The sequence below is a fragment of the Haliotis rufescens genome, unplaced genomic scaffold (genome assembly GCF_023055435.1).
Source record: "Haliotis rufescens isolate VD_foot unplaced genomic scaffold, xgHalRufe1.0.p SCAF_2, whole genome shotgun sequence".
Classification (NCBI taxonomy): domain Eukaryota; kingdom Metazoa; phylum Mollusca; class Gastropoda; order Lepetellida; family Haliotidae; genus Haliotis; species Haliotis rufescens.
In genome coordinates, this window is record NW_025963890.1 from 35,703,340 (window position 1) to 35,716,709 (window position 13,370).

Sequence of the window (13,370 nt, forward strand, 5' to 3'; positions counted from 1 at the left end):
GCAGATTTTAATCAATAGATTTCTGTTAGAGACTATAGGAGAATTCCAAGGGAGGTAACTCAGTAGGTGATTTTAATAAGTGACAGCTTCAACAACTTACAGTGGTTTGTTTTCCAGATTTAAGAAGCAGTGGACAATCACTGACAGTACTATGTCGAAGGAAGTTAACATTATTGACTCAACAATTTAAAACACTTCTTGTTACAGAGGTAATACTGTTTTCTTTATACCTTAGTGATTTTTAATGGATCCGATACCGACGCAAAGCAGGAGTATTTCTCCAAGCCCCAACCCACTCTATGGATTGGACTCCGTCTTGCAAGAGGTGGGGATCGGAAATGAGAATGATCCGAATGTTCAACAAGCCCCTGTCAGTGTTCCAGATCAAGGGCTGAGGCGAAGATCTCACACCGAACCGGTTGAGAAAGATGATTCTGATTTTAATGAAGCTGATCAGATTAGTGGAATTACTGATCTAAACTATCCTCGAGTCAACTGCCCGGAAAAAATAGTATGTATTTGTCTCATCCTTTGAAAAACATTCAGTACTGTGAATATTTATTACAATAATGACATTATACATGTGTACATTTAGTGGCGAGCCGGAGTTTGGGAGCATGGAAACCCAGCCTCCTTTTTCAGATCCTATCATGTTTTTCTTCACTGACTCCCCCAAACACATGCCAAACCCAAACTCCAATACCATTTCTAGGTCTAGACATAAACCCTTTAGGTGAGGCCAGCAATAATGGTAGGATACTAAAAGGATGATAAATGAGGTGAATCTGGGATTCAAACTAACAACCAACTGATCCTGGCAGTAAAGGGATGCAACTCTGTATAGCAAGCTGTGGCAACTTAGACCACTTATCCTACCTAGTGACAACTTTAGCATTGTCATGAAGTTATTTGTGATGTTCATGTAGATGTTTGTTTTCAGCATTAACATTTCATCGTGTCGCTTAAAGGGACAGTCCATCAATGGTTCTGTGTGTTTTTGAATCATGCATGAAATAATTTCCAAGTCTGCACGGCATAACCAATAATGCAAGCGCTTCAGAGAGTAAACTGGTTTTCGTAATGTTTTTTGAAAGTTTGTATGTTTTTCGTATGGATGAGGTACATCATACTAATTGCCAGCTTGATTAGATTTGAAGCCAGAGTTTATCAAAGCCTAGATTCCAGTATAAATATGCCTCAGTCATATGAACATATGATGAAGCCAATCACTTTCCTTGTTCCTTGCGTCCAACATGAAAAACTGTTTCCATTTGTGTATTTATCTTCTACAAGCTGTCATCGAAGCCATACGGCGAAATAGCAATGCTGTCACTTTCATGTGTAAAGCTATGTTGTCATGTACCTCACTGTCTCAATTGAAGCAGCATGTCTATATGTAATTATGCAAAACAATATGTAAAATGCACCATAAAGCTTGCATTCGGCCTGTATGTTCTTTTTTCAGAATAAGTACATTTGTTTAAAAAAAAGAAAGAAAAGTCCAGTCACGTGATAAGACTACAACCACTGTGTGATCATTGGGGCAGAACATTCAATCGCAGAAAAAAGCGAGCATAGCCGAGTAAGCTCGGGGGTTATCGGCTAATGTTTAAAAAACAAAGCTTCCGAACGGTTGATGTCCAGTCCCTTTTAGGTGGCATGGGTGGCCCAGTCACCTAAGGCACTGCAAATCACTGTGCAGAGTTACATCCCTTTGGCATGCCAGAAACCTATGATCATGGGTTCGAATCCAGTTTGCCTCGATTATGTTTCTAGGTTTGTCAGCACCATACCTGTGCTTGAGGGTTTCACCAAGGTGGTCAATGTCTGAGACCTGCATCACTTTGGGCTTTCCTTCCTCGTTAAGTTGACACGCCACGATATACAAAAGCTGGAAATCAAAAGCGGCTTTTAACCCAACTCACTCACTCTCTCTTGTCGCTTAACTTTGTAGATATTGTTATGATGATTTCCTTTGCTTTTCATTGTAGGTTATATGTCTTGATATGTCATCTGAAATGAACAAGTTAAGCTTCAGATCAAGATCAGGGTGAGACATGTTTATATTACAAGATAATAATGTGATGACTTATTAAATTTATTGCTCATCTGATTATTTCTTTGATAAACATTAATCAGATAATAAATGAGATATGTATGAAAATCTTTTGTTATTTCAAACAGGCTATAATGAATATTCTTGGAACAGGTGAAAAGAGAGTCATTTGTAAAGGTGTATTTTTTAACTAGGACCATCCTGTCATTGAGCGATTACATCTTACTGTGCAACCCATAAGCATAGGCTTGATGTTCAATTTTCATTCATGTGATCCATTATCTGTTTTCAGGGACAAATTTGCACCACTGAAGTTGATAAAGAGAGCACTTGGGTTGTTCCTCCAGACTAAATCCAAACTGAATCACTATCACCAGTTTGCACTTGTCATCATGCAAGAGGAGGCCTGCTGGGTATGGTGTATCATTGGTTCATATTTGTGCTGTAAGATAAAAATGTTTAATGTTTTTCAGTTTATGGATTTGACAAGGTATGTAATTGCCTTGTATCTATTATCAAAGCAGTTTTAGTTAATCCATGTTTGAACTAAGTTTGTTCAATACCCCTCGATCATGAAAAACAAATTTAGCTTGTGTATGGTTTTAATAAGTGCCATGTGGCCACTGGTGGCACACTTAAAAAAAGCAATACATTTCTATCCTTATAAATGAAACTTTGCAAACTTAGCTGAGAGAAACTTGTCAAGACTGAGTTCGAAAATTGGTGCCGTAAATGATTTGTTTACAGAGTTATGACACTTGATCCATGTTATTTCACTTAGTGCACGCTGAAGACTCGGGTTCGATTCCCGACATGGGTACAATGAGTGAAGCCCATTTCTGGTGTCCCCCGCCATGATATTGCTGAAATATTGCTAAAAGTGGCGTAAAACCATTCTCACTCACTCACTTAGTGCATACTGTGTGCAAAAGAGACATGTTTTCTGTTCTGAGGTTACATGAATGAAAGTTTGCATGGTTATCTAAGAGAAACTTGTCAAGACTGAGTTAAAAAATTGGTAAATTATTTTTTGACAGAGTTACGGCTCTTGATCCATGTTAATTTACTGGGTGCATACATAGTGTCTGCAGTGGGGACAAGAAACTACTGAAGTTAGCTTGTCTAGGAGATACTTATCAAAACTGAGTTATATTTTTCACTTAATTTCACATTTAATCATTTTTTCTGATGACATTAAGCAGCCCCAGTGCCTGTCTCTTCTTAAGGCTTTATAGGACTCTTTTTTTATAGTTATATTCACTACTATGTGAGCAAGCAAAATTCTAATGTGCCCCATGGCGGGGGATAGTGATAACGCTGTTGTCTTGTTATCTTCACTTTTGTTATCACTGGTAGTGGGACGATGCATCGGTGGATCACAATGTTTAACATCTCAATACAAGTATCGATCACAATCGCACACTAAGTAAAAAGTTTCAATTCTTACTTTAAATGTATTCTTTACCACAAACAGTAATTACTAGTGAAACTGCGTACTAAAAACGTAACTATTTTCATCCATTGCACCATTCTTGACACTGCAAACTGTAAATCATTAGTGTTCTAGGTATTTGGCCATCCTGCCTATGAAAAAGATGGCTTATCACAGTGTTAGAGCACATGAGAGCACATGAGTGAGCAATGTATCGTGATATGTGTTAGCACGTACAGTTGGTGTATCGTCCTAACCCTAGTTATCACAAGTTTAATCATTCTTGACATGCTGAGTTGATCTGTTTCAGGTGAGTGATTTCACGTACAGCGCTCGGGAAATCATCCACCATCTTGAGGAGTACAGCACGACATCGGAGTGTACCTCCTTCGACCTGTCCTCTCTGTATAACACTTTGTAAGTTGGAGTGCTCGATATATTTGAATGCTATTATTTAGGTACTCTTATTATCTACTGGCCTAGTTGTAGAGCGTCCGCCCGGAGAGCAGAAGGTGCAGGGTTCGATCCCCGGCCACGTCATACCAAAAGACGTTGGCATTAAGGGGCTAAAACAAGGACTGGTTGGCTTGGAGTCAGTATACTGTGTCTGAGTGTGGTATTCATGTTGAACTGCGGCATGGTATCTCAGTGGGCTATAATAATCTTGGACCCCATTTCACCTCACCTCACCTCACCTCACCTCACCTCACCTCACCTCACCTCACCTCACCAGCATCAGAATTCAAATCTAGAAAAATATTTTATGCTGCTTCAAAGCTATATGTCATGCGTATGTCCCATTTAAGATGGTTGTGTTTCCAGAAAAGGTGTCTGTCTGACTGTCATGAATTTATTATATACTGAACAGCATTGAAAACGCACCACCATGAAAATGGATGTATTTTTATCCGGGCTTAAGTCATATGAAAATATATAAGTGTATGAGTAATATACGACGTTCTGGACGAAGCATGAAGAAGAACAGCTCGTCAAAACATATTCCTAAATTTTGTGTGAGCGAAATCGCCAAAACGCAACAAACTGCGTGCACATCATGGAAAACGTGTTTTGTTTCACGGGAAGCGAGCAGAATAGGGCTATAAAAGACAGACTTTTAAAAGCCACATCACTTGTTGCTGCAGACGTAAAGGGTACTGACACAAGAAATGCCAAGATTAACAGCAGAGGAACATGAACGTGCCTTGATCCACGTCAGGATCGCCATATTGTTTGTCGGCATCTTCGTGATCGTACACTTCCGGCTACCAGGACTGCAGTAACCGTACAAGGCCGACTGAATTGATCAGTGCCGACACCGTACGTAGATGTCTCTGCTCAGCAGGGCTACGTGCTCGACGTCCATATGTTGGACCCATACTCACTGATCGACATCGAAATGAACGTCTGCGTTGGGCCAAAAGGCATCGTCATTGGAGATTGCGGCAGTGGCATGGACTGCTGTTCTTTGATGAGTCCCGTTTTCATTTACGGAATGCTGACGGTCGACTGCGAGTGTGGCGTCTGCGTGGAGAACGTTACCACAATGACTGCGTTGTACAGACAGATCGATGGGGGGGGGAGGGAGTGTCATGGTGTGGAGCGGCATCAGTCATAACCATCGAACAGAGCTCCATGTTTGTCGTGGAAGAGTTAATGCCCTTTACTACAGGAATAACATATTGGCAAATCACGTCATCCCATTCTTTCATCAGCACCAGGATATGCACACCTTCCAGCAAGATAATGCAAGAGCGCACACAGCATGTGTTTCAACACAGTACCTAGCGAACAATAATGTGCCTCTGCTTCCATGGCCAGCCCTGTCACCCGATCTATCGCCAGTTGAACATCTATGGGATTACCTGGGTCAACGCCTCTGACGTCGTCCGCAAGTACAGAACCTGAGAGAACTTGAAGATACACTACGTCAAGAGTGGAATGCCCCAGAACAGACTTATTCGATCAATGAGAAGACGTTGCATGGCCTGTGTTGCTGTCAATGGCGGACATACCAGATATTGACTTTTCATTTTAACCCTACGTGTCTTCCTTACACTGATGAAGTAATTGTAATTACTGTGTGGTATTCCTGTTTCCTTTGTCGTCTTTCTTAATAATCCGTCTATGTCTTTTCTAATCAAAATTGATCATTGCTCAAGTTGTTTTTTGTAATATTTAAAGATTTATTGCTGGTTCGTTTTCAATGCTGTTCAGTATATATGCAAAACCACTTCCAAGTGAAGTTAAGTCTTCTAATTTGAGACCAGGCTAGTAATATGTAAATGTCTCCATAAAGACTGTCAGTGTCTGTTTGTTTCAGGAAGGAGAATGTTGAGTTGCCTGTAGTTCTGGGAGATCAGAGCGTTATCCCTCCATCACATGTTGTCCGGGCCATCTTCATCTACGGCAGGTCACAGTGCCAGCTCAGCTTCTCGGATAAAGAGGTAGTATGTCACTGACAGAACTCACACCCAATTCTCGTTACACCACGATTGGGGGAGTGCTGTTTGCTACTGCATTAAGTCGTGTAGCACCTGAATCACAGTGGCACATGGACCATGAGGCTCCCCTATGGTGTTTCTGTAGTCTTCCACATCCTAGAGAAATGCTTCACTCAAATCTAGAAGAATTTGGCAAGTCCAGATTGCCTCAGCTCCTGAAATTAAGCATTGTTCTGGGCTCCATTTAGATTTGTTATTTTATTTTGTAGATGAGATCTTCAGATCACTTTATTTATGGGACTAAATGTAAGTCTAGGCTTTCTGTATCAGCCCCAGTTGTATATTCTTGTTAGCTGTTGCCTCGAATCTTTTTTGATAACAGAATTAACTTATTCTTTTATTCTTTACTAGTACCCTGTCAAGATGCCTGTATCATGGTGACCGTCACCTTTGACAAATGGGCAAGTAACCTGCCTGAAACATTGCATTGAAGGAAGTAGAAATACAGCAGCCCTGTCTTCAATGATGCTATCTGTATTTCAGGCCCAAAAGTTTCTTGAGTCTTCCCCTTATTTCTTCCTTGACGCCTTCTACATACATGAACCTGTGGCCGATGACAACAAGTGTGAGGTGAGTGTTAAGTTATGTGACACAGGTAGTGGGCAACACAGGCAACATAAGTTATGTGACACAGGTAGTGGGCAACACAGGCAACATAAGTTATGTGACACAGGTAGTGGGCAACACAGGTAACACAAGTTATTTGACACAGGTAGTGGGCAACACAGGCAACATAAGTTATGTGACACAGGTAGCGGGCAACACAGGCAACATAAGTTATGTGACATAGGTAGTGGGCAACACAGGCAACATAAGTTATGTGACACAGGTAGTGGGCAACACATGCAACATATGTCATGTGACACAGGTAGTGGGCAACACAGGTAACACAAGTTATGTGACATAGGTAGTGGGCAACACTGGCAACATAAGTTATGTAACACAGGTAGTGGGCAACACAGGCAACATAAGTTATGTGACACAGGTAGTGGGCAACACAGGTAACACAAGTTATGTGACACAGGTAGTGGGCAACACAGGTAACACAAGTTATGTGACATAGGTAGTGGGCAACACAGGCAACATAAGTTATGTGACACAGGTAGTGGGCAACACAGGTAACACAAGTTATGTGACACAGGTAGTGGGCAACACATGCAACATAAGTTATGTGACACAGGTAGTGGGCAACACAGGTAACACAAGTTATGTGACACAGGTAGTGGGCAACACAGGCAACATAAGTTATGTGTCACAGGTAGTGGGCAACACAGGCAACACAAGTTATGTGACATAGGTAGTGGGCAACACAGGCAACATATGTCATGTGACACAGGTAGTGGGCAATACAGGCAACATATGTCATGTGACATAGGTAGTGGGCAACACATGCAACATAAGTTATGTGACACAGGTAGTGGGCAACACATGCAACATAAGTTATGTGACACAGGTAGTGGGCAACACAGGCAACATATGTTATGTGACACAGGTAGTGGGCAACACAGGCAACATATGTCATGTGACACAGGTAGTGGGCAACACAGGTAACATATGTTATGTGACACAGGTAGTGGGCAACACAGGCAACATATGTCATGTGTCACAGGTAGTGGGCAATACAGGCAACATATGTCATGTGACACAGGTAGTGGGCAACACAGGCAACATATGTCATGTGTCACAGGTAGTGGGCAATACAGGCAACATATGTCATGTGACACAGGTAGTGGGCAATACAGGCAACATATGTCATGTGTCACAGGTAGTGGGCAATACAGGCAACATATGTCATGTGACATAGGTAGTGGGCAACACAGGCAACATATGTCATGTGTCACAGGTAGTGGGCAATACAGGCAACATATGTCATGTGACACAGGTAGTGGGCAACACAGGCAACATATGTCATGTGTCACAGGTAGTGGGCAATACAGGCAACATATGTCATGTGACATAGGTAGTGGGCAACACAGGCAACATATGTCATGTGTCACAGGTAGTGGGCAATACAGGCAACATATGTCATGTGACACAGGTAGTGGGCAACACAGGCAACATATGTCATGTGTCACAGGTAGTGGGCAATACAGGCAACATATGTCATGTGACATAGGTAGTGGGCAACACAGGCAACATATGTTATGTGACACAGGTAGTGGGCAATACAGGCAACATATGTCATGTGACACAGGTAGTGGGCAACACAGGCAACATATGTCATGTGTCACAGGTAGTGGGCAACACATGCAAAATATGTCATGTGACACAGGTAGTGGGCAACACAGGCAACATAAGTTATGTGACACAGGTAGTGGGCAACACAGGCAACATAAGTTATGCAACACAGGTAGTGGGCAACACAGGCAACATAAGTTATGTGACACAGGCAGTGGGCAACACAGGTAACACAAGTTATGTAACACAAGTTGTGGGCAACACAGGCAACATAAGTTATGTAACACAGGTAGTGGGCAACACAGGCAACATAAGTTATGTAACACAAGTAGTGCGCAACACAGGCAACATATGTTATGTGACACAGGTAGTGGGCAACACAGGCAACACAAGTTATGTGACACAGGTAGTGGGCAACACAGGCAACATAAGTTATGTAACACAGGTAGTGGGCAACACAGGCAACATAACTTTAATTATGTAACATTTTGGTGGTTGGAAAGGATCTATTTTAGATATGTTGTTTCACTATTTCTACATGTAGTAGTCCACTGTTAGTGAAGGTCTTTCAATATCTTATTCACTCTGCAAGTTTTCCAACAAATTCATACTGTGGATGAACACTGAAGCTTGCTGATACTTGCAATATTTGGAACCAAATATGTTAAAAAAAACTTGAATGTAATGTGTTTATTGGCAGGAAACATTCAACACGTTGTGTGACCTGGACTGTAAGGGGCTATCGTACATCGTGGAGATATCACGGAACCCCACAAAGCTGCACGACTACATGGCCCAGCTGCTGGCTCACCCGCTACAGCGACCGCTACAGTCGGATACAGCCTATAAGATACAGCCACTCGATGAGATCAGATAGTTCACACCATCACCCACTCAGCACGTTTTTACACAATTGGCAACATTAACAGGTCACAGAATGAACTGCACATGATGATGAAAGCAAGCTTATAAAAACGGGAAATTTGAAAAATGTTGCCTGGTGTGAATATTGCAACACATATAGGGGCAGTGTGGTAGCCCAGCGGTGAAAGTGTTTGCTCATCATGCCGAGGACCTGGGTTTCATTCTACACACAAGTACAGCCTGTGAAGCCTGTTCGTGGTGTCCTCTGCCTTTATATGGCTGTCATAATAGTGAAAGTGATGTAAAACTCATTTCACTCTCATACAGCATGTAGAATTTAGATCATTCAATGATTGATATTATTTCATGTGTTTGTTTCTTCTTTCATCTTCCATCAGTCTTGTGTTGGTATAAATTTCATGTTTCATCTGTCATTGTTTTTTTGTGAGATTGACAGGCCACATACAAACAGGACAGTTTGTAGACTGTGCTTGTGTATTATAAACTTGTTATGGACAAATGCTGCTATCAACGCTTAGTTTCTCTCTCAATCTCATTATAGTCAGAGATAGTTGTCACTGCTGCTAAACAATGATCTGAAGACATCCCATTGCAGGTCTCATTAGAACAACCTTTCATCAGACCAATCAGAGTGCCTCTTACTGGATTGGGAAAGTGAAATTTTGAATGTGTTTTCTGATCATGCAACCTCAAAAAGGTCATTCCATCAAAATCATTGTCTATCTCTTGCTTCAGATGGATAAACATTTGAAACGGAAGAGCCCATAGGAAGTACAGGCATACACTCTCAGCCATCTATTAGACATTCCAGAATTCTATTTTGTTTAGTTTTCAAATTTTGAAAAAAAACACTTGTCGAAAAGATTTTCAAATAGTAGTGTGGGGAAGTCTCCATTTTGAAACTTGTGCTGTAAAGCTCAAAATAGCTGCTTTCTGATTGGCTAATGTCCACTATTTGTTACCCATTTTTTTGGTCGGTTAAAGTTTGCAAATGGTTGTTCTGACGTGACTGTAATGGGATGTCCTCAGATATTTGTTTAGCAGTAGTGAGAACTAAGATCTGATTTTAATGACATTGTTTCTCTCTACAACTATCCATATTATACTGCTTCAGAAAGAAAGACATCCTACTGGTTGATCTTTATGACCATGAGGATTGCTCAGACAAATATACACACATATATATGTATATGGGTATGCATATGCTGAAAACGAGAACAAACCAGGTTCAGCCAGTCCTCTATACCAGTTTCCAACTTCTCAACCAACCCTGTGGGGAATCCAGGTGAGAGTATGTCCCCAACCACCGATGCTGGTCATAGGAGGCGACTAGATGGATCGGGTGGCCATGCTCTGTGACTTAGTTGATTGTGTGTCATCATACCCCAACAGGGTGGATCATTGCTGACAGGAGCAGTCACTGGATTGTTTTGTTCAAACACCATTATTTACAGACCTCCTTCTTATAGCTTGGTATGCTGCTGATGAGGTGTTGGACAGCAAACAAACAAACAAAACAAAACACATTTCAGCTTGAAAAAGTAACACAAGTTCAACGGCAGGTAGGATATTTATTCAACATGAAGTAACTTTAAGGGTCAGATTCATCATGTAATTTGCTGATGAGAATGTCATAATGGAAATAATTTCCCTTGTGCTAAGAAAGTTTTATCTGTTTTTATCTTATCTTATCTTATGCTAGTTTGTCTCAAGACTTAAACATTGCCAACCCTATGGTTAAAATGAAACATCAGCCAAGGGAGGTATTTCTGTCGTTTTCTGGAAATGAATGTCATTTTGATTTTGTGCATGGTGGATTTCTGATGCCCATCTGTCAGACCATGTCTTAACCCCCATCATCTTTCTCCCATGACCCTACACACACAGACATGTTTGAATCCAACTTTAATGTCTGTGTTGAGAACACTTTTGAATCAAAAGGGAGGTCACTCTGCAGATGTGAAACCAGAGGATTATCTCCCATGGATGAGTGTAAAGATGGAGGCTGGCAATTGTCTTTGAGGCCTTTCATGGCTTTTATTGTAATGTTAACATCATACATATTGTTTCATTGTCTGTATCATCATCATAATCATCATCATCATCATCATCATCATCACACCTCTGGTGGCAAGTTGGGTATTCCAGCTTGTTTAACTACCTTATTTCATAGTGATGTCTCAGTATTAAGGGAATAACTATTTTGATAACACTGGTATGATATGACTATTTTCAAATATTGGAAGCAATCCAATCTCATTAAAATCAGATCTTAGTTCTCGCTACCGCTAAACAAAGATCTGAGGACATCCCTTTATGGGTTATGTCAGAACGACCTTTCGCGAATTTTGACCGACCAATGATTGACTGACAAGAAATCGACATTAGCCAATCAGAAGGCAGCTTTCTAGAGCTTTATGACACTAGTTTCAAACTGGCGACTATGCTTCGAAACATATTTTGACGTATTCTCGATTAAGAAAATTAAAACTGATAAGAAGAACACTCTGGAATGGCTTATATATGGCCTAGATTGTATGGATATAATCATAAAACCCGTAACTGTCGTTCAGAATACACCTTGTTAAATATTTCGTGGTTGCATGATTAGAAAACTCATTTCCACTGTCACTTTCATGATCTGGTAAGCGACGCTCTGATTAGTTGGATGAAAGGTCGTTCTGACCCTTAATGGGATGTCCTCAGATCTTTGTTTAGCAATAGCGAGAACTAAGATCAGATTTTAATGAGATTGGAAGCAATCAGAATTATTAGCATAAACTGAGAGATATGCTAGTCTGTATTTATATAGGAAACAGCTCCTCCTGGGGTTTCAAATAACTGTAAACATGGACTTATTGCTCATAGACAAGTTGAAGGGCTTCTATGCAGAAAGATAGACTCCATTGGAACTTCAGCAGTGTACTCAAGTCATTGTAAGTACTTCCCAGGTTTGTATACACTATGCCTTCCATCACCCATGAATACATACAGGCATAGTTGTGGTGTTGTCAGTACTTTTAACCAAACAAGGTCTGGCTCCCCTGAGAAGGAAGCCAGTGTGTACTTTTGTTTGAGAGCATGTCCAACATGTATCACAGCCTTGTGTCTGTTCTACACATTGCCTCAGTGTCAGGCAGTGGTAGGCCTCGCACAGTGTTCATGTACGGAGTGGGCTCATTAGACTTCCGTGAGTTCTTAACAGCCTCATTTTATTAGCTCACTAAACTCTAGTATTGACTACTACTAGGGCTGGGACGGGTAACTTGGGAATTCGTGTCCGGTGGGTCCTGAGTAGGACCCAGGTACCCACAGAACTGTCATGTGATATATTGTGTATTGACAAAAAATCCCTATAGCTTAGTGGTTAAACTACAAGTTGCTAATATCCACATTTCTCTCTAACGATGCACTCATTCCTTTTGAATTGGAAGTGGTTAATTAAACATTAAGCTTCAAACATCTTCAGTGTACACAGAATCTGATTGTTTGATACATGTATCGAAATAGTTTTTGCCAGGGTTGCGGTAAAACAATTCCCAATCGGACATTTTGTACCGAACTCTTGAGACCTCCAGTGGGTACCCGGGTAGGGTCGGGTAATAGGGGGTCAGGTACCCGGGTAAGGTCGGGTAATAGGGGGTCAGGTACCCGGGTAGTAAATTTGGACTTGTCCCAGCTCTAACTACTGCATCCCCATATGTGTTCTTAGGTGATGGAGGAACGCAGTGTTTACAAGACTGATGTACTGACAATGACATCCAGTAGGACCTCGAGGTCCCATTGCTGAAAAGGATATATTGGGTTGAAGGAAATAATATTACTTTATACAAGAATATGTTTATGATAAACAATATACATGTATTGTTCTTGAACTTGTTACTTTCGTTACAATTTCTGATGACAACTATGAGAAATAGATATTAATAATTAAGTTTTTCTGATCAACATGGATATGAGGTCTTTGAAAGGCATTTATAAGTGATACACATAAGGAAGAGAATTTATGGATGTCAACTTCTTTATTATGATATGATTATGACATCCATAAATTAAATATTATTATCATAATAAAGAGGTTGACATCCATAAACTCTTCCTTAACATGGATAACCACAACACTGCTGTAATAGTTTATTATGTGCAATAAAACATGAACGAATGATAGTACATGTACTTGTGTAAGGATTTGTTCTTCCAGGTGTAAATTAGTTGTAAACATCTGTATCAATATACCCTGGAATAGTTGCCTTAACTTTTGTTGTCATGGTAACAACAAACATGGACTTGATTTTGTATTAAAGCTTTACATACACAA

General features: G+C 40.7%; 1 protein-coding gene and 1 long non-coding RNA gene across 2 annotated transcripts; both read left to right on the top strand.

Annotated features, from left to right (window-relative positions):
- Positions 1-71: 71 nt before the first annotated feature.
- Positions 72-11,422, top strand: LOC124113090 (BRISC and BRCA1-A complex member 1-like). The gene is made up of 7 exons (XM_046473347.2): positions 72-511; positions 1,992-2,050; positions 2,349-2,469; positions 3,799-3,905; positions 5,809-5,932; positions 6,473-6,559; positions 8,868-11,422. Exons 1-7 carry the CDS (start codon positions 245-247, stop codon positions 9,042-9,044), a joined length of 942 nt encoding a protein of 313 aa, XP_046329303.2. The 5' UTR covers positions 72-244; the 3' UTR covers positions 9,045-11,422.
- A 268-nt stretch (positions 11,423-11,690) lies between these two features.
- LOC124113091 lies at positions 11,691-13,370 on the top strand. The gene is made up of 2 exons (XR_006857721.2): positions 11,691-11,988; positions 12,765-13,370. It is a non-coding gene; the product is annotated as an uncharacterized LOC124113091 (long non-coding RNA).

Bases quoted from the DNA above. Each gene is read 5' to 3' on its own strand.
- LOC124113090 (XM_046473347.2), top strand. From the start codon at position 245: ATGGATCCGATACCGACGCAAAGCAGGAGTATTTCTCCAAGCCCCAAC. The intron at 512-1,991 runs GTATGTATTTGT...TTTTCATTGTAG, and splicing joins TCAACTGCCCGGAAAAAATA to GTTATATGTCTTGATATGTC. The intron at 3,906-5,808 runs GTAAGTTGGAGT...TGTTTGTTTCAG, and splicing joins TCCTCTCTGTATAACACTTT to GAAGGAGAATGTTGAGTTGC.